The sequence below is a fragment of the Puma concolor genome, chromosome D1 (genome assembly GCF_028749965.1).
Source record: "Puma concolor isolate L17-30 chromosome D1, mPumCon1.1.hap2, whole genome shotgun sequence".
NCBI classification, from domain to species: Eukaryota; Metazoa; Chordata; class Mammalia; order Carnivora; family Felidae; genus Puma; species Puma concolor.
Window position 1 is genome coordinate 76,577,858 of NC_141676.1, and position 26,106 is coordinate 76,603,963.

General features: G+C 48.5%; 1 protein-coding gene across 2 annotated transcripts in view; it reads right to left on the reverse strand.

Moving 5' to 3' along the window:
* Positions 1 to 2,197: 2,197 nt before the first annotated feature.
* VSTM5 (V-set and transmembrane domain containing 5) overlaps positions 2,198 to 26,106 on the reverse strand; it is a 32,207-nt gene continuing 8,298 nt past the window's right edge. The window contains exons 2-5 of one of the 2 annotated variants that reach the window (XR_015241180.1): positions 5,347 to 5,673; positions 5,096 to 5,236; positions 4,389 to 4,961; positions 2,198 to 3,004 (exon numbers count right to left, since the gene is read on the reverse strand). Coding sequence is in view for 1 of the 2 variants with exons in the window: in XM_025929116.2 (XP_025784901.1) it covers positions 4,918 to 4,961; positions 5,096 to 5,236; positions 5,347 to 5,673 (512 nt within the window). In the remaining variant the exon portion in view is untranslated. Of the gene's footprint in view, positions 3,005 to 3,638; positions 4,962 to 5,095; positions 5,237 to 5,346; positions 5,674 to 26,106 lie in introns of those variants that run through there. The other variant, XM_025929116.2, reaches the window with a different exon arrangement.

A 26,106-nucleotide genomic window follows, 5' to 3' on the forward strand; every position in this document is an offset into this window, starting at 1 on the left:
GCTCTGTGCTGATAGCTCAGAGCCTGGAGCCTGTTTCAGATTCTGTGTCTCCCTGTCTCTCTGCCCCTCCCCTGCTCATGCTCTGTCTCTCTCTCTCTGTCAAAAATAAACACACACAAAAAATTTTAAAGCCGAAACTTTGGATTTCTTTTACATGAACAATACTCTGTCTCCCTCCTCCAAATAGTCCCTAAGAAGCTTTACAATAAAACCCACCAGGGGCGCCTGGGTGGCTCAGTCGGTTAAGCGTCCGACTTCAGCTCAGGTCACGATCTCGCGATCTCACAGTCCCTGAGTTTGAGCCCTGCGTCGGGCTCTGGGCTGATGGCTCAGAGCCTGGAGCCTGCTTCCGATTCTGTGTCTCCCTCTCTCTCTGCTCCTCCCCCATTCATGGTCTGTCTCTCTGTCTCAAAAATAAATAAACATTAAAAAAAATTAAAAAAAAAAAACAACAAAAAACCCACCAATATTATGAAACAATCACTCTGAAGTCCTGAAAGAGTAAAGGATTCCTAGGGAACAGAGCTGACTGTGTTAGTTAACAAGAAGCAGCCACCTTGGTTGAAGGAACAAGTCTGCCATTGAAAGAAAGATGGCTCAAGATATTTATTTTTGTATATATCATTTGAAATAAAAAGTACCTTCTGAGTGAACAATTGTAATGGATCCATGCTAGGGATTGCACTGTGCAGGCAATAAGAATGAAGTTTAGGAATAAGTAGAGAAACAAAATAATGCCTAAGAAACATTAAGGGAAAACAAGCCAATTGTAGGATAACACATATCACAGAAGCCCATTTGCCTAAAAAGAAAACAGATGGACTATTGGGATGTGTGCATGGAAAGAAAGAGAAAGAGAGAGAGAGAGAGAGAGAGGTGTTCACAGATGCCTATGGCTAGAAGGATACATGCCCAATGTAACTACTCTTCCCTCTGGGGAGTAGGACTTGAGGGAGAATTTTACTTTTTACTTTATATACAGACTTGAGTATCATTTCAATTTTAAAGAAGGATTTCTCACCTTTGCAATGAAACCAAGCCCCAACGCCCACCCGATTTCTAAAAGGCAGTGGAAGTGGTGTCCTGAGCCTCACCACGCGCGGACTGGAAAGGCCGCCACCCCATGAGAAGTTGCGTTGTGGACAGACGCGCCCACAGTGGCCACAGGCCTGGCTCTGCGTCCCTAAACCAGAGGTGCTCGATGCTTCCCTGCAGCGGCCAAAGAAACCCAGGCTGGGATATGAAACCGATGGCAGAGGGAGGGTTCCCCTTGCCCCAGGGTTTGACAGCAGGCTCCTGCTCAGGGCAGGTCTCAGAACTGGCTACCTCCCACTGCGCAGCTCCTCACCTTCCTGTGACTTCTATCTCAAGGGAGCGTGGCGTGCTGTGCGTGCCTCCCACGGGGGCCTCCGCCGTCCTTCCAAACCCGGAACGCGATGAAATGAGAAAGTACGGTGTATACCTTTTTAATTTTCTTAGATCGCAATCTGAGAGGACGTTCTGTAGACAGAGCATGTTACGTTCCGTGCGGCATCTCACGCACTGTTGAACACGGTGGTACAATGGTCACATCTTTATTTCAGCCCTTTCCGGAAGCAGAAAGGACTCTGTTGAATTATGATTAATACTCTGGAAGCAAAAACTTCCAATTAGGCTTCTGGGAGGATGCAGGGCAGAATGACGGGCAGGTGTTTTTCAGAATCACTAAAAAATGTTTACAGTTCCTTGTCATTTAAAAAAGGTGCCAGGCGAGGATGTGGAGAAACAGGAACCCTCTTGCACTGTTGGTGGGAATGCAAATTGGTGCAGCCACTCTGGAAAACAGTGTGGAGGTTCCTCAAAAAATTAAAAATAGACCTACCCTATGACCCAGCAATAGCACTGCTAGGAATTTACCCAAGGGATACAGGAGTACTGATGCATAGGGGCACTTGTACCCCAATGCTTATAGCAGCACTTTCAACAATAGCCAAATTATGGAAAGAGCCTAAATGTCCATCAGCTGATGAATGGATAAAGAAATTGTGGTTTATATACACAATGGAGTACTATGTGGCAATGAGAAAGAATGAAATCTGGCCCTTTGTAGCAACGTGGATGGAACTGGAGAGTGTTATGCTAAGTGAAATAAATCATACAGAGAAAGACAGATACCATATGGTTTCACTCTTATGTGGATCCTGAGAAACTAACAGAAACCCATGGGGGAGGGGAAGGAAAAAAAAAAAAAGAGGTTAGAGTGGAAGAGAGCCAAAGCATAAGAGACTCTTAAAAACAGAACAAACTGAGGGTTGATGGGGGGTGGGAGGGAGGGGAGGGTGGGTGATGGGTATTGAGGGGGGCACCTTTTGGGATGAGCACTGGGTGTTGTATGGAAACCAATTTGACAATAAACTTCATATATTGAAAAAAATAAAAATAAAAATAAAAAAGGTGCCAGACCCATGGCTGTGGCTGGGGTTTTTCTAATGCCCACAGGTGATGGAAACCTCACCCAGGGCCTCTGAGCGCTTGGCAGGACTGGGCTCACACACAAAGGGCTGGAGCTTTATTTTCAGGCTTTATTTTGTTCTTTACAACAATTTTTTTTTTCTTCACAGTTTAAAACATAACTTATAGCTTAACATTTCCAGTGGCCAACCTCTGGAATTTCAGATTTTCTTTTCTGAAAAATAGACAAACACTTCAGGCTCTGGAATCAAATACTTTCCACAAGACTGTTCAGGATGCAGGGAGCTTTAAAAGTGCAAAATAAAGAAATGGAAAGCCAGGGGCATAACTTTTCATGAGCTTTGGGGTGGGGGGGCAGTTTAATTTACATTTGGGTTTGCCATGAAGGCCTCTCACTGGTTCCGCTTTTCCATTTCTCCTTTTATTTTGGAGATTACCACCCCTGACTTCTGACAAGCTAGAAGCACAGTTCTGGAAAGCAGGTGGTGTAAAAGAGCACACACAGATGCCAGCAGGTGCCCGGATCCAAACGGGTTTCCCGCTGATGCGCTTTCTGTGGGAAAGAGAAGAAAGAACTAATCAGATTATCCTTGACCCCCTTTTTATTCCCGTACCCTGCTTCTTCATGATAGTGGGGACTTGTATGAGGAACCCATCCCGGTGGGGGACTGGTTCCTCTGACTGCTGCCTGGGGAAAGGGCACAGTTGTGCGTGCTTACAAGTGTGTGCACAGGAGGTGGCCTGGGGGGTGAGAACCTTCTCTGTGCAGGTGCTCAAGCTACAAATCAGTTGTGTAGACCAACTGCTCTCTTGCCTTTTGAATCAAGTAATGCCTTTAGAGACTTTCTCTAAGAGCACAGAGCTCCTGTCGTGACTACTCCAAAAATCCCTTCTTGTTACCCCGGGTTATTTAGAGAAAGGCCTACCTTCTCCAGTCAACTTTTTTTGCCACATGGGAAGGAGAAAAGATATTGACACTGGGGACTTCAAGCGAAGAGAGGGGCACCTGAGTGGCTCAGTTGGTGAAGCATGGGACTTCGGCTCAGGTCATGATCTCACAGTTCATGAGTTCATACCCCAAGTCGGGCTCTCTGCTGACAGCACAGAGCCCATTTTGAATCTTCTGTCCCCCTCGCTCTCTGCCCCTCCCTGCCCCCCCCCCCCCCCCCCCCCGTCTCTCACAAAAACAAACATTTCAAAAAACAAAGAGGAGAAGAGAAGGGAATGCTCCACTAATTGGGCTGGTGCGTTTGGTCTGTAGCTAAGAGTGTTGGAGAGAGAAAGGATAATGGAAAACAAGTTCATGCCTATTTAGAGCTTGCCAAATGGAAGTCGGGGTGGAGAAACTTTCAAGTAAACACGGTGACTGACAAGCCGAGAGCCTAAGAGCCCAGGCCACTTGTGCTCTAGTTCCCAGGTCCCCGCGGAGCCCCGGTACACCAGAGCGTGTATCAGTTTACAGCACTCGGTAGCCTGCTTGGCTTTCCAGACCCTTGAAGAATCCTCCCGCTTTCCTGAAATTGCTCAGTGAGCTCTGTGCATACTGTGGGCTTCACCTGATACCCCGACTGTGAGGTAGGTGAGCGCCAAGTGTTCCTAAGCCCACTTGGGAGGGAGCAAGGGTCTGACTTGAGACAAAGTGTTGGTGACGAGGGGCACAGTTGTACCACCCACCACGCAGGCTCGCTTTCATAGGTACCAGAACCTGGCTTGTCGGGAAGCCATTTGGAGGCCAGCTGCTGCCCACAGTGGAGATGAACATCTGTGTTCCTCACTCTGGCCTAAGTAGGGGCCAGAGGAGGGAAAATCCAATTAATGTTGGGCTACGAGAAGAAGAGAGAGGTCATATTCTCCCTATTCCTTGCTTCTGACGCTGGTCCCTCAGGAACAAGCGGAGCCCCTCTCCCTAACCAGGCCCCGGGGTCTGCTCCAAGCACCTCATTAGGGCCCAGTCTCTCCCCTTGCATGGCAGGCAGATCATCTAAAAGCGTTGGGTTTTCTCACAGTAGCTCCCACAGCAGAGGTTGGAGGGACCAGCAGAGCAGAAAGGAACACAGAGAGCCTGTCCAATGCTGGCTGCACGCTCGGTCCGGGGCCACTCTGGCCTCGGACACGGGGACACCTCCAGCGGCCACCCCTAGGGCCGCGACGAGTGTAGCTAGCAAGCGGCCCCACCAGCACGAGGCCACTGGCATGGGTCCGCAAAGCAGCAGCCGAGCGAGGCTCTGGCCCAAAGCCTCAAGCACGCTGCTCCCTGAGCTTCTTCCAAGTACTAGAGCGGAGTTTGTCCAATCCAGAGTCCTGGAGTCCACAGAGTCAATTTCGCTAACATCCGCAGTCCCCTCGGGACCGTGTGGCTACGGCCGGGCGGCAGGAGGCTGGGAGGGGAGATTGGCGGCGTTCGCACCCTTTGTGGAAAACACTCTTCTCCTCTTGAGGTAGGAATGTAACTGGGCGCAGCCTTGGCTAACACTCCACATCTTGCAGCTCAATCTCCTCAGTGGTGCTCTCTGCAAAGCAAAAGACAAGCCGGTCAGTTGCCCGCCAGCCACGGGGGGGGTTGGTTCTCGGTGAGACCAGGATAACAAGAACCACCTCCAGCCATAAAAGCGTGAATGGATCACCACAGGGCCCAGAGAATTACCTTTGAGTTTGTGTCTTCTCTTCCTCTGGAATTTATACGCACACTTATTACAAACCCACATGAGGCTGATTAACAGCGCGGCCACGGCAGCGAGCAAAGCAAGGAAGACAGCCACAAAATGGAGGTCTTCGTAGAGGATCTCTACGGGGCGGGCAGGGCAAGGGGAAGATAATGTCTCTTAATACCACGAAGTCGCTGCCCCACACGTGGGCAGTTCAGAGAGGTGCCAGGCCCCGGGGGGGCTGCCTTACCCGACACGTGCAGCACGATGGTGCCAAACTGACTGCTCCCCAAGCGCTCCGTCACCGTGATGATGTAGTAGCCCGAGTCCCTCACGCCCACGCTGAAGAGCTGGATGGAGCCGTTGTCGAAAGTGCAGAGCCTGTCCTTGTGGCTCTGGGAGATGTTGGCCTGAGTGCCCGGCTTCCACTCCACGATCTTCTGTGCGCCCCAGTTGGAGGTGTACTTCCATTCAATGGTGGGGACGCCATGGCAGGAGTACTCAACCGAGAGCAAGATGTCTTCCTCCACCGTGGCATTGATGGCCGACTGGGGGATGTACAGGGACACACCCTGACCTGCAGGATGGAATGCCAGACGTGGGGCAGCGTCTGTATGAACTTAGAGGAAAGCGGACTTTCACGACTCGTTGATTTATTCAGCAACTATTTATTGAGTGCCTAGCACATGCCAGGCTATCTTCTAGGTTCGGGTGCTGGCACTACAGTGGTGAACATTATAGACTGAGTAATTGTACCCCGTATCACGAAACTCCCATGTCGGAATCCCGACCTCCAGTGTGACTGTATTTGAAGATGCAGCCGCTAAGGAGGTAATCAAGGTTAGGGGCACCTGAGTGGCTCAGACGGTTAAGCGTCTGACTTCGGCTCAGGTCATGATCTCACAGTTTGTGAGTTTGAGCCCCGCGTTGGGCTCTGTGCTGACAGCTCGGAGCCTGGAACCTGCTTCAGGTTCTGTGTCTCTCTCGGCCCCTTCCCCACTCACACTGTCTTTGTCTCTCTAAGATAAACATTTAAAAAAATTAAAAAAAAAAAAAAAAAAGAGGAGGTAATCCAGGTTAAATGAGGTCATAAGGGTAGGGCCCTGATCCAATAAGATTACTGTCTTCATAAGAAGAGACACCAGAGAGCTCTCTCTTTCTCTCTCTCATTACCTCTCCACGGGAATGCAAAGGGGAAATGAAAGAAAATGCTATGTGAGGTTGCAGCAAGAAGCAGGAAGAGAGATTTCACCAGAAACTGAACTGACCTGTGCTTAGACCCGGGATCTAGGACTGTCCATCCTCTGGAACTGTGAGAAAATAAATTTCTGTTGCTTAAGCCCCTCAGTCTGTGCTATTTTGTGTGTGTGTGTGTGTGTGTGTGTGTGTGTACACACACACATATATATATATACATATATATATACATATATATATACATATATATATACACACACACACACACCCCGTGAACAAGATCCAAGGTGACTGTTTACTGGATGAACAGTAAACCTCCCTGGTGACTCCATTCTAAACGGGAGGCACACAAGGATGAAATAAACAAATGAAATCATTCTGGATAATGACAAGTGCTTTAAAGACAATAAAACAGGGCACTAGTGACCAGTGGGGTAAAGGTGGCTCTAGAGAGAATGGTCAGGGAAGATCTCGCAGAGGAGATGACTTTTTTTTTTTAATTATTTTTTTTCTTAAATTTACATCCAAGTTAGTTAGCATGTAGTGCAATAACGATTTGATTTCAGGAGTAGGATCCAGCGATTCATCCCCTACGTATAACACCCAGTGCTCATCCCAACAAGCGTCTTCCTTAATAATGCCCATCGCCCATTTAGCCCATCCTCCCACCCACAACCCCTCTAGAAACCCTCAGCTGGTTCTCTGTATTTAAGAGTCTCTTATGTGTTTATATTCTTTTTGCATCCCTTCCCTTATGTTCATCTGTTTCGTGTCTTAAATTCCATACATGAGTGAAGTCATATGATATTTGTTTTTCTCTAATTTCGCTTCACAGAATACACTCTCCTTGCATCTACGTTGTTGCAAATGGCAAGATTTCATTCTTTTTGATAGCTGAGTAATATTCCTCTGTGTGTGTGTGTGTGTGTGTGTGTGTGTGTGTGTGTGTGTGTGTGTATTCCACTTCTTCTTTATCCATTCACCAGTCGATGGACATTTGGACTCTTTCCATACTTTGGCTACTATGAACAGTGGGGTGCATGGGCCCAATAGAATCAGCACTCCTGTTATCCTTTGGATAAATACCTAGTAGTGCAATTGCTGGGTCGTAGGGTAGTCCTATTCTTCATTTGTTTGAGGAACCTCCATACTGTTTTGCAGAGCGGCTGCACCACTTTGCATTCCCACCAGCAGTGCAAAGGGGTTTGAGGAGATGACCTTTGAATGGAGACCTGAATGACAGGCAGGCAACGTGTGGAGACTTGAGGGAAGAGCAGGTCAGGCAGAGGGAGCATGTGAAAAAACTGTGAGGGGATAGTGAGTGCTGGTGTGTCTGAGGGACAGAAGGAAGGCCAGCATGTCAGAATGCAGTGGGGAGAGACAGAGGTGGGGCTGGAGAGCTGGCAGGACACGGGCCACAATGTGAGGGTCAGGAGTGGGGTTCACTCATGGCTGATGGGAACCACAGGAGGGCTCAGGCAGGAGGGGACATTCTCCGCTAAGCTTGAGAACGTCTGCTGTGGAGAACATTCTGGGGGAGAGGGGATAAGCCCAGATGCAGGAAGAGCAGGCAGGTGGCTGCTGCAGGGGACAGATAAGAGATGGAGGTCTAGGGGCACCTGGGTGGCTCAGTCGGTTAAGCGTCCGACTTCAGCTCGGGTCATGATCTCACGGTCTGTGAGTTCAAGTCCCACGTTGGGCTGTGTGCTGACAGCTCGGAGCCTGGAGCCTGCTTTGGATTGTGTGTCTCCCTCTCTGTCTCTGCCCCAACCCTGCTCATGCTCTGTCTCTCTCTCTCTCTCAAAAATAAACAAACATTAAACAATAAAATAAAATAAAAAGAAGAGATGAGGCATAGCCTCACAGGGCATGAACGGGGAGAAGAAACATGCTGGCGAACTAGATGTGGGTGGTGGGTGAGTCAAAGAGGCGTCAAGCAGAAGTTTCTGCACAAGCGTGTACTAGCACCGTTGACTGACGTCATACATATATGCCGTCATACGTGTAGTAAGCGGGTGCCACGCACAAGCCCCGTGCAACCACCTGCACAAATTGCCTCATTCATGTCTCGCACACAACCTACTGCAATTCTATCGAGAATGGAGCAAAACCTCATTGTCAACAGGACTAACTAGCTTGTCCAAGTTCATTCTGCAAGGCTGAGAGTCACGCAAGCTGGCTCCAAAGCCCACATATTTAATCTCTATGCTCAAATCAGTCATCACTGGTTGGCAGTGGAGAGCACGGAATGTGACAAATGCCCCCGCACCCTCCCTGAGAGGACCGGCCAGAGACGGCTGGACATTGGGTAACGAACAGGGCAGGACTTAAGCCCAGAGCCCATCCCTTGGTTTCCACCCTCCACTTCCTGTTTGGCCCCTCAATTTTGGGTGTCCAGGTGCTCCAAGGCCTCTGCTGTGTGGCTCTAGGTAACCACACCTGTTAACTTTTCCAGACATTTCTTCCTGCCTTCTCCCATCCCCAGCATTTTCCACTAGTGTTTCTCTCCGAAAGGCCTCGGCTAGGTGACTAGACATAATCTGATAAACATCAAGGTGAGACACTGGGAGGTAATAATGGTTCTCACGGGTTACAACTGCCGAGTAACAGAGATTGATTTTCTCGCCAACTCCGGGCTTTAAAACATGTTAAATTCACAGCAAAGTTGAAAGGCAAGTACAATTAATATGTACCTTCTCCTTAAGTCACTAATTATTAACATTTTGCCACATTTGCCCCCTCTCTCAGGAAGAAAACAGAGGTCAAATTCCAGGTCAGCCCTCAGAGGGCAGGAGTTAATGTATTTTCTTCATCTTTGTGTCCCCCAGCAGAATTCCGGACACAGAGGGATTGGTCAGTAAATCTTTGTTGAGTTGAATAAGTGAATGACAAATATTTATAGCAACAAGAAGGGTAAGATTTCCTGAGAAATGTTGCTGCCGAAACAAAAATTTGACAAATTTGCATATCTAAAAGGTAACACGCGGGGCGCCTGGGTGGCTCAGTCAGATAAGCGGCCTGCTGACTTCGGCTCAGGTCATGATCTCGCGGGTCCATGAGTTCGAGCCCGCGTCAAGCTCTGTGCTGACAGCTCAGAGCCTGGAGCCTGTTTCAGATTCTGTGTCTCCCTCTCTCTGACCCTCCCCCGTTAATGCTCTGTCTCTCTCGGTCTCAAAAATAAATAAATGTAAGAAAAAAAAATAAAAATAAAAAAATAAATAAATAAAAATAAAAGGTAACACACAAGTAGGAAAGAGAAGTATAATTTAGGCAAGACTTCATGTGCCAGTTACGATAATACATACTTACGTGCTTACCAATCCTTCTAATTTTTTACATGAGTCAGCAACATGCCCATGTAGCTAGGAAATGGAATGGATGGGACTTAAGTGCAGTTTTGTCTTATTCAAAACTTTTTCCTAAAGACACCACCAGAAATTTAGCAATATTAAATGAATCCCGTCATTGCTGAATATAGAATATGTAGAAATCTGTTGCATCTCCATACACTATGATAAAGTAGCACAAATAGAAATTAAGAAAACATTCCATTTGCAATTGCTCTATAAAGACTAAAATACCTGGGGGTGAACCTAATCAGGGAGGTGACAGACCTCAATGAGGAAATCAAAAAGAAATAAAAATATCCATAGAGACAAGAATGAAAACACACCGATCGAAAATGTTTGGAATACACACACACACACACACACACACACACACACACACAATGGAGTATTAGTCATAAAAAAGGATGAGATCTTGCCATTTGGGACAACACATATGGACCTTGAGAGTGTGATGCTAAATGAAATAAGTCAGACAGAGAAATTCAAATACCGTATGAATTAACCTACATGTAAAATTTAAAACACAAAACAAACCAACAAACAAAAAGCAGAAACAAGCCCATAAATGCAGAGAAGAAATTGATGGTTTCCAGAGGGGTGGGGGTAAGGAGATGGGTAAAATGGGTGAAGGGGAGAGGGAGGTACAGGCTGTAGTTATGGGACAAGTCATGGGTACAGCACAGGGAATGTAGTCAATGCAATAGTGTTGTATGGTGACAGAGGGTAACTGCATTTGTGGTGAGCACAGCATAACATAAAGACCTGTGGAATCTCACTGTGTAACATTGTACGTCCACTATACTTCCGTTAAAAAAGCAAACATACAAAAAACTGTTTTTCCCACTTCACCTTGTGACGATCATTTATCTATGTTTTCAGATTTCTCTGACCCCAGTTGGAATATGATTACCATAAGATTTGGAGAACCATATTTAGAGCTAGTGATAAACCTGCATCGCAACATGTGTATTTCACGCACACTCATGTTAAACATGTTGGTAAAGGTTACTGACAGATTAGTTTCCTGGGTACTGCCAGCCCTTTCAATACCCTTAGGGACCTTCATTTTGAGTCTTATAGGTACTCTGGCCCAAGAAATAGCAAAACTGAAAAGCAAACAAACAAAAATAACAAGCCCAAGTTCCTGAGACGCTGATACAGCTGGAAACTGGTCGACTAGTCTGTATTTTCCTTTGACCGTAAAAACCTCCTCCTGGGGTGTCTGGCTGGCGAGGTCAGGGAAGCATGTGACTCTTGATCTGGGGGTTGTGAGTTTGAGCCTCACCTTGGGTGTAGAGATTAACTAAAAAAAATAAATAAATAAACTTAAAAAAATAATAAAGATTTTAATATTAAAACCTCCTTCTAATCAAACCAACCAGGCATTTAACTAGGTTTTTAGAACAAAGAGTTCCTTTTCCTATCTATCTATAATTAGGAGGGAAAATTAACAGTTCTAAAAATGTAAAGGCAAACTGCTTGTCACCTTAGTTTAAAAAGTTGAATTAATGAGTAACCCGCCTCTGTACCTCATGCTAAGATCACTCAGAATAAGTCCAGAGAAAGTTAGTAGCTAGACCAATCCTTAGACCTGGCTCAAAATGTTCTATTCAAGGAGGTTGGTTTAATAAATCAGATTTCACTTGTAAAGTGGATGCCAGGCAGCCATTAACAAGGATAAGTTTTGCATGGACAAGGGAGAGTGTCTACAACATGTTACTAGGTTAAAAAATAGATTTATAAAGCAGCATAATATGATCTTATTTATGTTTGTATAAATAGGTAACTATTACATACAGAAAATGTTGTAGTAATATATGTTCACGGTCAACGGGGATTGCCCCTTAGAGACTGGATGGCAATGGAATTTTATTTTCCAAATTATACATTTATATAAGTTTTGAATTTCAGTTGTTTACTGGATAAAAAAATAAAATGTATTTTAAAAAACCTTTTTAAGGTTCTCCTGATTAGACCAAGCAATCTGGTGGACAAAGTTTAAAGAAAGGTTAAAAGCTGACCTTGGTTTATATCTTCACTTGCTTTCTATGTGAAAAGCAGAGAAGAACTAAATTCTACCCATTTCCCAGATGCACATCCCTCCTTTAAAGAAGGTGTCACAGAATTAAAGATTTTTAATAAGGCAGAAGTCACTGGAACCTGAACCAAGGTGCTCCCTGAAAGCCTGACTTCCTGATACTGGGGAGACCCACTTAGAACTAATCGGAGGGAGGGGCACCTCTGACTCTCAATTTCGGCTCAGGTCATGATCTCACACTTGGTGAGATTGAGCCCTGTGTCAGGCTCTGGGCTGACAGCACAGAACCTGCTTGGGATTCTCTCTCCCCCTCCCTCTCTCTCTGCCCCTCCACCGCGCGTGCTCGCTCGTGCTCTCTCTCAAAATAAATAAACATTAAGAAAAAGAAACTAATCAGAGGGAAAGTGCCAGCAGAAATCAGCTACTAGGAATGGGCTGGAATATACTACTCAGAATGGTTCCTTACTCCTTTTCTGACAAATAAATTACAGAGGTTGTATTTTGCTGCTTTAAAGAAATTGATGATTGAAGATGATCTATTTCCTGAAATCACAGCAAAGGTCAAGCCTATTCAGACCACAATCTCGATGAACAAGGGTATCAACTAATGGACGGATGGCTGGTGCAGACTCTGGGTGTCAGGAGTCATGGAGGCCACCTCTATCGGGACAACTCATCTTATCTGGAAAGCCACCTGTGCAGCCAGCGTGACCATCTGACACAGCCGAGAACCAGCAAGTGTTGCTGTCACCCTGAGCGAGCCTGTGAGCAGTAAACTGGAAGTCAGAAAGCCTACATCAGGAACACTGCTGGAGCAGGGCGGCGGAGCGAGGAAGCACAGGACAGAAGTGTTATTCCAAGGGGCGGGGAGGTGTGGTGGAGGCTCATGATGTGAGCAGATCCACGTGGACTCAACCCGGGGGGTGTCCTCCCCGTGGAGAAATCCCTTCACCTTCGAGAGCCTCAGCTTCCTCTGCTGTGGAAAGAGGACCAAAAAGCCTCCAGACGAAGGCTGTGAGGCGGGGGAGGGCGGGTGACAGGACACGTGTGAGGCCCCGCAGGGCACAGCACTCGGGCCCCAGTGCTTGCTCTCCTCGGCTCAGGTCTGTGTCACTAGCCTTGGGATGACCAGCCTTTCCGGGGTGCCCAGGGGTTTTCCCAGGATTGGGGAGTGTCAGTGCTAGAAGCAAACCAGGACTGTCGGCTACACGGAGACTCACAGAAATGTTGAGGAGCAACGAGAAAACTCCAAGGTACACAAGAGCTGATCTCTGAGGCACCCGAGGGTGGGGGGCAGGGGCAGAGGTGAGGGAGGGCCAAAGCCACCCTTCCCTTAACGCTCTGCCTTCCTAACGCATCTCCAAGGTCAGCAATCCCACTGCAGCCCCACAGTCACTGAATGCCACCCCAGAACGCCATCGCATTCTCTGCAACAGGGCGCTGGCTGGCGGGTGTGGCCTGGTGAACAGTATTATTATTATCCCCATTTGACAGAGTAGCACATGTTAAGTTCACTGAGGTTACAGAATTTGTGCAATGTCACATTAAGTGGCTGAACTGAGACTGACATCCAGTGTGCATTTCACTGCCCTGGAACGAGCCAGGGAGTTTGCAAGGAGCTGGAGAAGGGAGCAGACAGACACAGAATTTGTGCAATGTCACATTAAGTGGCTGAACTGAGAGTGACATCCAGTCTGCATTTCACTGCCCTGGTAGGAGCCAGGAAGTTTGCAAGGAGCTGGGGAAGGGAGCAGACAGACACTCAATGAAACGAAGCCGCGGGGCACCTACGCGGCTCACTTGGTTAAGCGTCCAACTTTTGATTTCAGCTCGGGTCGTGATTTCAGCTCAGGTTCATGGGTTCGAGCCCCGCATCGAGCTCCACATCGACAGCACGGAGCCTGCTTGAGGTTCCCTCTCTTCTTTCTCTCTCTCTGCCCCTCCCACGCTCATGCTCTTTCCGTCTCTCAAAATAAATAAATAAGCTTAAAGAAAGAGAAAGAAGCAGAGCCTTGAAGGATAAAATTTTAAAATTGTGGGAAAGGGAGGAAGCGCCATCCTGGCTGGGAGAACAGTGAGCCCACCCAGGGAGGCAAGAAGGATCCTCTGCTCCCTCCGGCCCTGCTGAGTAGAAGGGTGGTAGGTAGCCTGAGGAATCTGTGGCAAGCTGGAGATTATCTGAGGGAGCTAGCCCTCGCAGGGAGGCCCTCAGATGGCATTTAAGTAGAGGCACAGCATGATCTGAACGGGGCTTCCTGGAGGGCGATCTGGCAGCAGATCGAACATTTACACGCACATGGCTCACACTGCCCTGAGCCCACCACATGCGCCTGTCCTACACACCTTCAGGACAACCCACGACTGAGCCCCAACAGTTGAGAGCAACCCCAGGCACTGGCTTTGGCCTGTACTTGGCGGGGAGCGAGGGCAGCAGGAAGTGAGCGTGTGCACAGTAGGTCTGCCTGGAACTCGTTTCCAGTCATTTCAGAAGCCCCAGAGCCCAGCACAGTGCCTGGCACTTTGTGTGCACTCAGAGTATACTGGAATGGAGGAATAAAGACACACGTGCCCTGCCTGTCAAACTGCTGCCCCCCTGGAGGGATCAGGAACAGGAGGATCTGTGCCGAGCTGAGGGGGATGCTGGTGAGGCCCCCTTCCCCTCCAAGTCTGCTGAGGGCCAAAGAGCTCAAAGGAGAAACAGCAGTTTTAAGCTGCAACTAAAATGTCTACGTCGCTGCCTAACTTTTGTCATTCTTCTTTTTAATGTTTATTTATTTTGAGAGACAGAGAGACAGAGCACGGGTGGGAGAGGGGCAGAGAGCGAGGGAGACCCAGAATCTGAAGCAGGCTTCAGGCTCTGAGCCGTCAGCACAGGGCCCGACTCAAGGCTCGAACTCGCGGACCGTGAGATCGTGACCTGAGCCGAAGTTGGACACTTAACCAACTGAGCCACCAAGGCGCCCCTAACCTCTGTCATTCTTGAAACAAGTAGCCTGGAATTTTGGAGACCGTTCTACGTTGGAGGCCAGCATGGCAACCCTAAACATTGGCATTTGGGTTTAGACGCCATGAATGGTGTTGAGGGTGGACATGTGTGCCCAGTTTACAGGGTATCTATCCCTCCTATTAGCTCAGGTAGTAATTCTCCCTCTCAGTGCCTGATTACTCAGGGACCAAAGCTCAGCTCGCCCCTGATCATCTTACTGTATAATGAATGGCCTTGAGGAGTCACCCAGTCGTCAGCCAAATCCAAGCAGTGTGGACAGATGCAGGTTTAGGCGAAGGCTTGCAGGGGCCTCCCCTGCATCAGGTTCCTGTAGTTGTACCCCAACCAAAAAAAAAAAAAAAAAACACTCCAAAATAGCATTTCTGTGGGTCACCACCTGTGACCACCTGTCTTATGCAATTATCACAGCCCAGCAAAACCCCGGCTGGGAAAGCTGAATGGCTTGGCCGCTATCCGCTGGGAAAGACGAAGCGGTCTGATAACGTTACGTTGTCAGAAGCAGGACGAAGTTATACTCCAACATTACTGTGGGGATTTGTAAATGGGTGTCACCTTCTTGGAGGGCAATATGGTAAAATCTATGAAAACAGTATTAGCACACACCTCTTGACCCAGAAATTCCACGGTTATGAACGGATCCTACAAGTAATAAGGGAACACAAATGTAGGTTTTGTTACTGAAGCACAGTGTAGTCTTTTGTAGTAGCAAAAGACCAGAAGCATCCTGTATGCTCACCGGTAAGAGACCAGTAAGGGAAAACGGGCTCTTGCACTACTCGTAACTCTTCCAACACCAAATACCCGCAGGGAGAGCACACCCCACCCCTAAAGGGCTCCGTCTTATGAGACCGCCCCCACTTTAGACACCAACTACAAGTCCAGGCCTCTGTACTTCCTTCTTTTAAATGTTTATTTATTTATTTGGGGGGGGGTGAAGGGGCACAGAGAGAGGGAGATAGGGAATCCCGAGCAAGTTCCGCATTGTAGGTGCAGAGCCCGATGTGGGCCTAGACCTCACAAACCTCGAGATCATGACCTGAGCCGAAATCAAGAGTTGGATGTTTAATTGACTGAGCCCCCCAGGGCGCCCCTGGGCCTCCTGTACTTCTGACCAACTGGCTATAAAACAGAGGTTTCTGCCACCCCCTCCTCAGGTTCAATAGTTTGCTAGAATGGCTCACAGAATTCAGGAAAGCACTCTACTATTATCTGTTATTTTTATAAAGGATACAACTCAGGAAGAGCGACACGGAAAAGAGATGTAGGCAGGTATGTGCAAAGGTTCCATGCCCTCTCCAGGTGTGCCACCCTCCCAGCACCTTGATGGGCTCACCAATCCAGAAGCTCTCCAAGCTTCTTCAGTTAGCATCTGGGGGGAAGTTCCCTTACTTGGGAAGAGTTGATAAAATCATTGGCCATTGGTGATTGACTCAATCCCTAGCCTCTCTCTTATCTCCAGAGGTTGTGGTGGAAGGAGGTTAGGGCTGAAAGTTCTAACTTTCTAATCCCATGGTTAGCTCCTCTACCAACCAGCCTTCATCTTCCAAAAGTCACTTCATTGGCAAACAAAAAGACAGACTTATCACTCTGGAGATTCCAAGGGCCTCAGTTAGCTTTTGCGTCAGGAACCAAGGAGTAAGACCAAATATTGTAACAGGAGATGCTCCTATTACCTAGTAAATGACTAGGATATGAGGGGCTCTGTGTCAGGAACCAGGGAGAGGTGACCAAATATGTAGTTCTTACTATGTCACAACTGGTTAAACAAAATTATCAATATTCATATTCTAGTACTACAGAGACATTTAAAGAATGAGATACATCTATATGCACTGATATTCGATTATCTAAAAAATAATGAAAAAGCACAAGGCATAACAGTATATAGAGAATATTTCCATTTAAGTAACAATATGTATATACACACGCACATAGAGTTATCCACATAACGACATAGAAGATCTCTGGAAGGATACTCTAAAAACCAGTGATGTGCTCGTCTTTGGGGACGGACTGGGTGTCTGGGGTTGAAGAAAGCCTTACATTTCACTTTATGCCTTTTTGGACAGTTGGGCTATTTTAGCAAGTTTGTGAATTACTTAAAAAATAAAAAATGGCGTGATCCTCAAAATAAATAAATTGCATGCCAATCTCAGCCATGGACTTTTCACATTGGAAAATGTTAGTAATTCACAGGTACTATCTCCACCTGGGACGCAGGCAGGCAGGAGACCTGGGTTAATATGCTTCACGGGCTGCCTGGGTGGCTCAGATGGCTGAGCGTCCGCTCTTGATTTCAGCTCAAGTCATGACCTTAAGGTTCGTGAGATTAAGACTACCCCCACCCCACCCCCACCGCGTTGGGCTCTGTGCTGACAGTGTGGAACCTGCTTGGGATTTTCTCCCTCTCTCTCCGCCCCTCCCCCACACATCTGCTCCTCAAAATAAATACATAAACTATCAAAAAAAAAAAAAAAAAAGAACTATGCTTCACTTGCTTATTTACTTTACATTACTTTCCGGACAAGGACACGGAGGCCCAGAGGCGTAACACAGAGCCCAAGCTCTCACCAACTAGAAAATCAGAGCTGAGGCTGGAACTCAAGGCACTTTCTTTTCTTTTCCTTTCTTTTAACACTTATTTATTCTGGGGAGAGTGCAAGCGGGGGAGGGGCAGAGAGAGGGGGACAGAGGATCTGAAGCCGACTCTGTGCTGACAGGCTGACAGCAGTGAGCCCCATGTGGGGCTCGAACTCATGAAACCCGAGATCATAACCTGAGCTGAAGTTGGACCCTCAACCGACTGAGCCACCCAGGAGCCCCCCCAAAGCACTTTCAATGCTCCACAGACGCCTCTAATAAAAATAAAGCACTGAGGACAGAGGTGGATTTTTACACCTCTTTTATATTTCCCCACATGGCACATGGCTCAGTGCTGGTAAAGACTTGCAAGGCCCATGTCACCAGAGGCAACAGTCCCGAGCTGGGCTTGCCAATACGGGAGCTACTAGCCACACATGTAGCTGTTGGGCACTTGGAATTGGCCAGTCCGAACAGAGATGTGCCCTAAGTGTAAATACACCCTGGATTTTGAAGACAGCATTTAGTATGTTAAACAGAAGGCAAAATATCTCATTAGTAATGTTTTTACATTGATTAGATGTTGGAATAATACCCTGAATATATTGGGTTAAAAATATATGATTAAATCACACCTGTTTCTTTTTACTTTTTTAATGTGGCCACTAGAAAATTCAAAATTACATATATGGCTTGCAATATATTTCTTTTAGACAGCACTGGTTTAGACGATCACTTTCCTCTGCCTTGCAAAATAAAATCTGTTCTCTTGCAGTTGGTCATTCCACCCTCTCCCCTCAACAGCAGGAGAAATCCCCCAGTCTTTCTTCTTCTCCTTCTCCTTTTTGTAAAATTATTTTTTAATGTTTATTTATTTTTGAGAGACAGAGAGACAGAGTGTGAGCAGGGGAGGGGCAGAGAGAGGGGGAGACAGAGAATCTGAAGCGGGCTCCAGGCTCTGAGCGGTCACCACAGAGTCCAACGTGGGGCTTGAACTCATGAGCCGTGAGATCATGACTGGAGCATGACCTGAGGCGAAGTCGGATGCTCAACCAACTAAGCCACCCAGGCGCCCCTTCTTTTTTTTTTTTTTTTGAGACAGACAGAATGAGAGAGAGAGAGAGAGAATGGATCCTAAGCAGGCTCCACACTCAGCACAGAACCAGACTCGGAGCTTGATCTCACGACGGTGAGATCGTGATCTGAGCTGAACTCAAGAGTCAGACGTTTAACCAACTGAGCCACCCAGGTACCCCTCTTCTTCATTCTCTGAACACACTGGCAACTCTCCTGTGGGGCTTGGCATCGCTGTAAGCACCTCCAGCATCCCCCTGGACAACCCATCCAGCACCCTCGCCTACCAGAACATTCACCCTTGGCCTCCAGTAAAGCAGCCCGCTCTGACCACAGCCTTTTCTCGTTCCTGTTTACTCTTCAACTGCTCCCACTGGCCTCATGCGTCCTTCCCTTCCGACTCCTTCCACTTTTCCCCATCCATAATCCTCACTTCCCTCCCTAGCCAGCCTGGGTACCATGGCCTGCCATGTTCCAAGCACTCTTGTCAGTTCTTCCTACTCCACTGGTCTCTGTGTTTTCATCACATCTGCCGAGTCTGGGTCCACAGCTCTCTACTTCCTCTCTGCTCAAACCCGAGCCGTCAACACTGCGGGAGAATGTCCCTCAACAGACACCCTCCAGAACAAAGCACACGGCTTCCAGCACACATTCACGATCACCAAATTCAAGGGGACCCTCCATACTGCCAACCTCACAACGCTTTTTCTTGTGAATTTACTCCCTTTTCCACGATTACTATGACCAGCTCCCTCCAATCTCTTTAGACCTCCAAATCCTCTTCCTTCTCAGCAAACGACCTTCTCCTCCTGGGCACCGCTGGCCACCTCTCCTACCTGAAGCACACTTGTGCCTTCTGGACTGCCACACTCCCCGGGTATCCTGGCGTCCCTTCTGGCTTCTTCTCTGACCACACAGAGAACACTCCGCAGGCTTCCTCAGACGCTGAGAAGGCACACCTGCCTGCCGGAGCGGAGGGTGGCAGAGAAGGGCAGGATGTGGGCCTGGGGAGGCCACTCTACTCACACTGTGTGTAACCAAAAGCCACAGGTGCCGTTTGGGTGGCACCACACCCTGGCTGGATGACCCTGCAAAGCCTTTTATCTCTCTGCCCCTCCATTTCCTCATTTGTAATTAGGGACCATCAAGGCTTGGCTGTCAATGATCCAATAAAAAACCCCCCCCAAAACCCTTAAGGCTGTGAGAAGCTGATAGCCGGGGCACAGGGAGAGCTCCCTTCCCTGATTTCTCACCCAGATGGAGCTCTGATTCCAGGCCATGAGAATCCAATCGAGTCTCCTTCCATTCAACAAGCACTTAGGAAGGGAAGCCAAGGGGACTAACATTCACAGAGCACCAATTCGGGTCGTTTGCTCTGCGTGGAAGGCCATTATTATTTAATGTGGTGCCTGACCAGCTCCACTGCTATCACTCTCAGAATTCCCATGCAAAGGGCCTTTCAGCCGGCCTCCCCGGCCACAGCTAACTGGACCCAAGTGGGCCACTTGACCTAATCTACTCATTCACCATAGCCGAGAAGCCTGATTGAATCCTGACATCCTTGATTGAACATTAGATCATCTGGGGAAGCTTTTAAGAATCCTACCCCTTTGGGTAGAGGTATTCAGAATCTTTGGGGGGCAAAGGAAAGAGGGACGGAAGCCTCTGCGATCTTTAAAAGTCCCCATGTGGGGGGCGCGGAGGTGGCTCAGTGGGTGAAGCATCTGACTCTTGATTTCAGCTCAGGTCCCCATCTCATGGTTCGGTTCATGAGTTTGAGCCCCACATCAGGCTATGCAACGACAGTGCAGAGCCTGCTTGGGATTCTCTCTCTTTTCCTCTCTCTCTGCCCCTTCCCCATGCTCTCTCTCTCAAAATAAATAAACTTAATAATATCTAAAATAAAAGTTCACATGTTATTCCAGTGTGCAGCCAAGATTGGTAACTACTGAGTGAATCCGCACTAAGGGGCTAGCCGCTGAAGGCTCATAACCCTTCAAAGAAGCACTTAACAAAGCCTAAAGCCAAAGCAATGGAGGCCTGCCAGGTAAGAGGGATGTGTGGGGCACCTGTGCCAGCTCTTTCTGGGAGAAATGAATTTTTTCTGGCACCCTGCAAATTTTATTACTTCTAGGGATGCTTTGGGGGTTAGGGAGGAAAGTTAAATAATTCCATTTGCCCCTCCCGTTTCTCCAAGGCTATAATGCAGTGGTTCTCAACATTTAGCTGGATCAGAATCACCGGAGGTCTTGTTAAAATGCAATTACAGTCACTTAAGCGTCCGACTTTGGCTCAGGTCGCGGTTGGTTGGTGAGTTCGAGCCCCGCGTGGGGCTGACAGTGCGGAGATTGCTTGGGAGTCTGTTTTCCTCTCTCTCTGACCCTCCCCCGCTCGCACTCTCCCTCTCTCAAAAATAAATAAATGACCATTTAAAAAATAAAATACAATTGCTAGGCCGCATTCCATTTCTCATTCAGTAGTCTTGGGGGAAGGCCTCAGAGTTTGCATTTTTAACAGGTTTCTAGGTAATGCTGCTGGTCTTGGGACCGCATGCTCAGAACTTTGGTAGCTGTGAATCTGCAACTCTGAGGGTCACTGAGGATGCTCCCAGGATCCCTGCAGGCCGGCCCCTCCTCTCCTTCCCCGACACTGCTAACACCTCTTACGCCACGCGGGGGCGGGGGGGGGGGGGGGGGGGTGGGGGGTGGGTACCGCCTCTGCTGCAGAACCTCTCATCTTGGAGAAAGGAAACTTTGGGACGCCCAGTCATTGCCAGAATGAGGATCGGTGGGTAAAGATTGAAATGAGGAAGGTTCTGGTAAACAGAACTGAGGCCGTGTGGGTGTAATAGATGCATTCAGGGACTCTGGAGTCAGAATTTAGGTCTGCCAGTAATGGCTGTGTGATCTGGGATAAACTCCGTAGTCTTCCAGCGTCAGTTACGTACTTATGAAATAGATACACTACAATAGTGCTGTGACCCAACCTCCTGCAGCAGAAAGAAGTTTCAGCGAGACAATACCTATAAGGAGCGTATCACAGTTTCCAACGCCTGGCGATCACTCAATAAATATTAGCTATTATTAATGAAAATTCTCTGACGATCCACTGAGCTGCTTACTGAAGTAGTGAGCTCCCCATCCCTGGGTGTGTGCAAACAGAAGCCGGAGTTGTACCAGGGACCGGAGCTGGTTCTTCCAGCCCAAATCCCATAGCAGGTATAGACCGGAATGAGCACTTGTAAATCTTATGATTTCCTCACAGAATTCCTTTTGGGGTCTCTCTACCACAAGCAAGAGCCACCCTTGCTGCAAAGCTGAACTCTTCTGAATAGCCATGGGCTGCATTTCTACCCGGATGTCAAGGAAGCCAGCCGGGCATGGTGGAGGCGGGCTGCCTGGCCCTGCACAGCCTTGTGGGGGGTTCGCTGTCGGCACAGCGGGACTACAGGACTTAGGGTCGGGCCTGGGCCAGTGTCCAGCCTGGGGAACTGGAAAGTGGGGTTCTCAGGTAACTCCACAGTTAATATGTGTGGAACAGGAGGACTAAGGAAGAAATGAAGTGGGGTGACTTCCCAATGGTTCTTTGAGAGGTATTTATAGGATGCCTGAAGGCCCTTGGAAGAAAGGTATAGAGCAATGAAAGGATTTAGGCACATTCATGACTAAGTAAGTACCACAGTTAGGGTACAAAGTTCCCCCTTCAGAGGCACTAAGGGGCCGATTCCTCTTCACCCTGTAGATTTTACATATCACTTCTTCCAGGAAGCCTTCCCTGATCGCTCCACTCTAGGTTAGGGGGCCCAGATCTGTGTTCCCATAGCTCCCTGTTCCTGTCTATCAACACACTTATCCCGGTCCGTGGTAATTCCTCGTGATTAATGGCTCATCCTCCTCGATCAGCTGTCAACTATGAACATGGTGGTGGCGCGGGCAGATCCATTTTCTTCACTGTTGAGTCCCCAGGGCGCATCACAGTGCCTGGCACGGTGGGCTTTCCATAAGCGCCTAGTGGAATGAGTACCTTTAGGCAAGCTCCTCAACCTCTCTGAGCCTCAGTTTCTTCATCTGTATAATGGGGGCCAACAGCCAACAGCACCTATTTGCAGGATTATGTGAAGGTGAGTGGAAGCCTGCTGTTTGCAGTACCTGGCACAAAGCAGGTGCTCAATAAACAGCCACACATATCGTTGTCTTGTCACTGTTATTAGCAAGTATAAAAACTCAGGAGAGACCGCCTTTTCTTCTCTTAGGTCGGCTGGAGTGATCTTCTAGACCACACACATGCTTGTGTCTCCCCTGGCTCTGAAAGTCCTCAGTAATCTGCTCTCAACTTTCTTTTCCATCCCCATCCCTCAAGACTCCTCGCCACCCAGTTCTAGTTCACCAGACTACAGACCTCTCCCCTCTGGGCCTTTCTCCCCTCGTTCTCAGCTCAGACTCCCCCCTCCCCTATCTCAGGTGTGTGCTCACTCAAGGTGCCTCCTCCGCCAGGGCCCCCCCCCCCACCTGGCTCCTGTAACATAGTTCCCAGCCTGCCTTGCGTTCATGTCAGACGACTGACTGCCCACCTCCCTGCCGGAAGGAGCAGGTGAGCGCCCAGCATGTGCTGAGGTCCGAATGGCCAGCGCCCAGTGACGTGTAACACGATGGATGGCTCATTCAGGCTGGGGCTGCCACGTTGAATCCATGGTCTCCTCGACATGAAGGAATAAGCTGTGGTTCAAGAATCCCTGAAATCCCATCCTAACGTATATAGAAGGCTTGGTTTGATGGCAACAGGAAAGATCAAGCCTGCGCTTCTGCTTCTGGGCATTGGCTTCCAAAAGGAATGTGATCTATTCCCCTAGTGAGCCCGGGGGAGCGAATGTTACATTGGTAGAAAAGGGCAAATCGAGAAGCCTCACGTGAGGTCCCCTGGTCACTGCCTGGGGCCAAGGGACCCACATCTCCCTCCCAATTCTCTGGCACTAGTGTAAGGGTCTATCAGAGGAACTATTCCAGCACGCTCAACCTATGATCCAGAGCCAGAGCCTTCCCAAACTCTGTTTCTTTAACTTTTACAGAACTTACAAGATTGCATAGGAAGAAATTGGCCAAGTGTTGGAAGACCTGGTTTAACCAAAGAATGGTCACCTGCTATTGGCGCAAAGGGAAGAAAGAGGGCAATGCTGGGTCTGTGCTTCTTAATTCCTGTTACTCAGAACTGCCTCCCTCCTTGCTCACCTGGCTACCTCCTACTTGGCTTTCCCCGGTTTCCTCTTCTAGAAGCCTCTTCCCAAATCCAAACAAGCCAGGTAAATCCCTTTCTCTGTGGCCCCAGGGCACCTAACATCCAATCATCAGGCTAGGATGTGACTCACCCCGCCCTCCCTGCCCCTGCCCTGCCCCAGGCCATGCCTTCCCCTCCTGCTGAGTATCCTGGCCTCTCACACCCTGGGTACTCAGGAACTATTGAGCAAACCCGACTTCCAAGCTAGGCAGCCTTGTCTTCCCGACCTAAGCCTGGTGGGAAAGTGTCTATAGGTTGGTCAGGATAAAAACCACACATAAGACATAAGTGAGGCTCCGCTACACAATGGTGGGTGTTCTGAGACCAGAAGGTAGGAGAGACATGTACGCTTCCTGACTGTTTCCGTGGGATGAGACTCATGGAGGGGACATAGAAATGGCCTAGTCCAGGAGCACTGCCTGGTCACACATTAGGATCACCTAAGGAACTAAAAATCAGAACACAGCGGTACTGGCTCCCGCCCTTGGAGATACCAGTTTGACTCTCTAGAGTAGGGTGTGGGCATCTGTAGGTCTTACAAGCCCCCCACGGGGTTCTAATGTGCAGCCTTGGCTGAGAACCACCAAGCTCACTGCCCTGTGCACTCAGAGAGGACGGGGACTTGCGTGGGTACAGGGTTTACAGCCAGCGCTGGGACGGGGACCAGCTCCCCGGGCTCTTCCTTTTCTGCCAGCTAAGGATTCCTCAGGAAGTCCCAGAGCAGCCAGGCTCCTCTGGGGTCTGCATGGCACAGGCCATAGCTGTCCCCAGGGCGCGACTCAGCAGGAGGAAAGGGCAATGTGCTTCCTGAAGCACACTCGAACAAGGAACGTCCAGTGCTCCCTTTAAGGTCCAATGTGCTATTTCTTCTTTGCCCACAAGGCTGACTGGGGCCTTCCCAGTTACGGGAGAAAATCATTTTCTAACTTTGAACTTGCCAACCTGGCCTCTCTCCTACCCCCATTTACTGCCGGATAAGTAAATACTTTCCTGTCCAGGGAAAACGCAGGTGCGGGCAGACCAGACTCACGAATGCACTGGACCAAGGAGGCGCAGTGTCAGCAGGGTCTCGGAGTGGGGTTTCCGCTAAGATCCTGGTAGATGCAGGGTAAGGCAGCAGCACATTTCCCCTTCCCTTGTTTAGCATGTCTGGACCCTTCTGGGCCAGGCCCGAGAAGGAACCGGGCACCTATTTTTTGAGTGTCTGCTGTATCCCTTGAATTGTCTACTCCATCTCGTCCTGTGGTATACACGACTCATATTTCAAGACTCAGCCTCACCTTCTCCATGAAGTCTTTCCTACTCCCCAGATAAGAAGTCTCCTGGTGACTGACAGAAGCAACACACATCCTCTCAGGAAGGGCTCAACTTCCGTCTAGGCCAACGGAGTTAGAGCAAAGCAATCAATTTGATATTGATGTGTCCTGACTTGAGATATATTAAAATATATTTTTTAAGAGTCTAACAGCAGACAGAGCAATGAAAAGCAACCAAGCTGAGCAGCAAAAAGGAAAAAGAATAGTAAAAAAATGAGAATAGGTTAAGGGAACTCTGTGAAATCATCAGGTGTAATAACATGTGCATTGTAAGGATCCCAGAAGGAGAAGAGGGAGAGAAGAGGGCAGAAGACTCCTATCAGGGGTGCCTGGGTGGCTCAGTTTGTTAAGTGTCAGACTTCGGCTCAAGTCATGATCTCGCGGTCTGTGGGTTTAAGCCCCATGTCCGGCTCTGTGCTGACAGCTCGGAGCCTGGAGCCTGCTTTGGATTCTGTGTCTCCCTCTCTCTCTGTCCCTCCCCCGCTCATTCTCTCTCTGTCTCTGTCTCTGTCTCTCTCTCTCTCTCTCTCTGTCTCTCTCTCTCAAAAATAAAAAAATTTTTAAAAAAATGAAGAGGGGCGTCTGGGTGGCTCAGTTGGTTAGGCGTCCGACTTTGGCTCAGGTCATGATCTCACGGTCCATGAGTTCGAGCCCCGCGTCGGGCTCTGTGCTGTCAGTTCAAAGCCTGGAGCCCGTTTCAGATTCTGTGTCTCCCTCTCTCTCTGCCCCTCCCCTACTCACGCTCTGTCTCTATCAAAAAATGAATAAACAGGGGCGCCTGGGTGGCTCAGTCGGTTAAGTTTCCGACTTCGGCTCAGGTCATGATCTTGCGGTCCGTGAGTTCGAGCCCCGCGTCGGGCTCTGTGCTGACCGCTCAGAGCCTGGAGCCTGTTTCAAATTCTGTGTCTCCCTCTCTCTCTGACCCTTCCCTGTTCATGCTCTGTCTCTCTCTATCTCAAAAATAAATAAACGTTAAAAAAAAAATTTTTTTTTAAATGAATAAACATAAAAAATTTTTTTTTAAATAAAAAATTGAAGAAATAACAGCTGAAAAACCCTAATCTGGGGAAGGAAACAGACTTGCTGATTCAGAAAGCACAGAGAGCCCCTAACAAGATTAACCCTAGGAGGTTCACACCAAGGCACACAATCATTAAAACGATGACGATGACGAAAG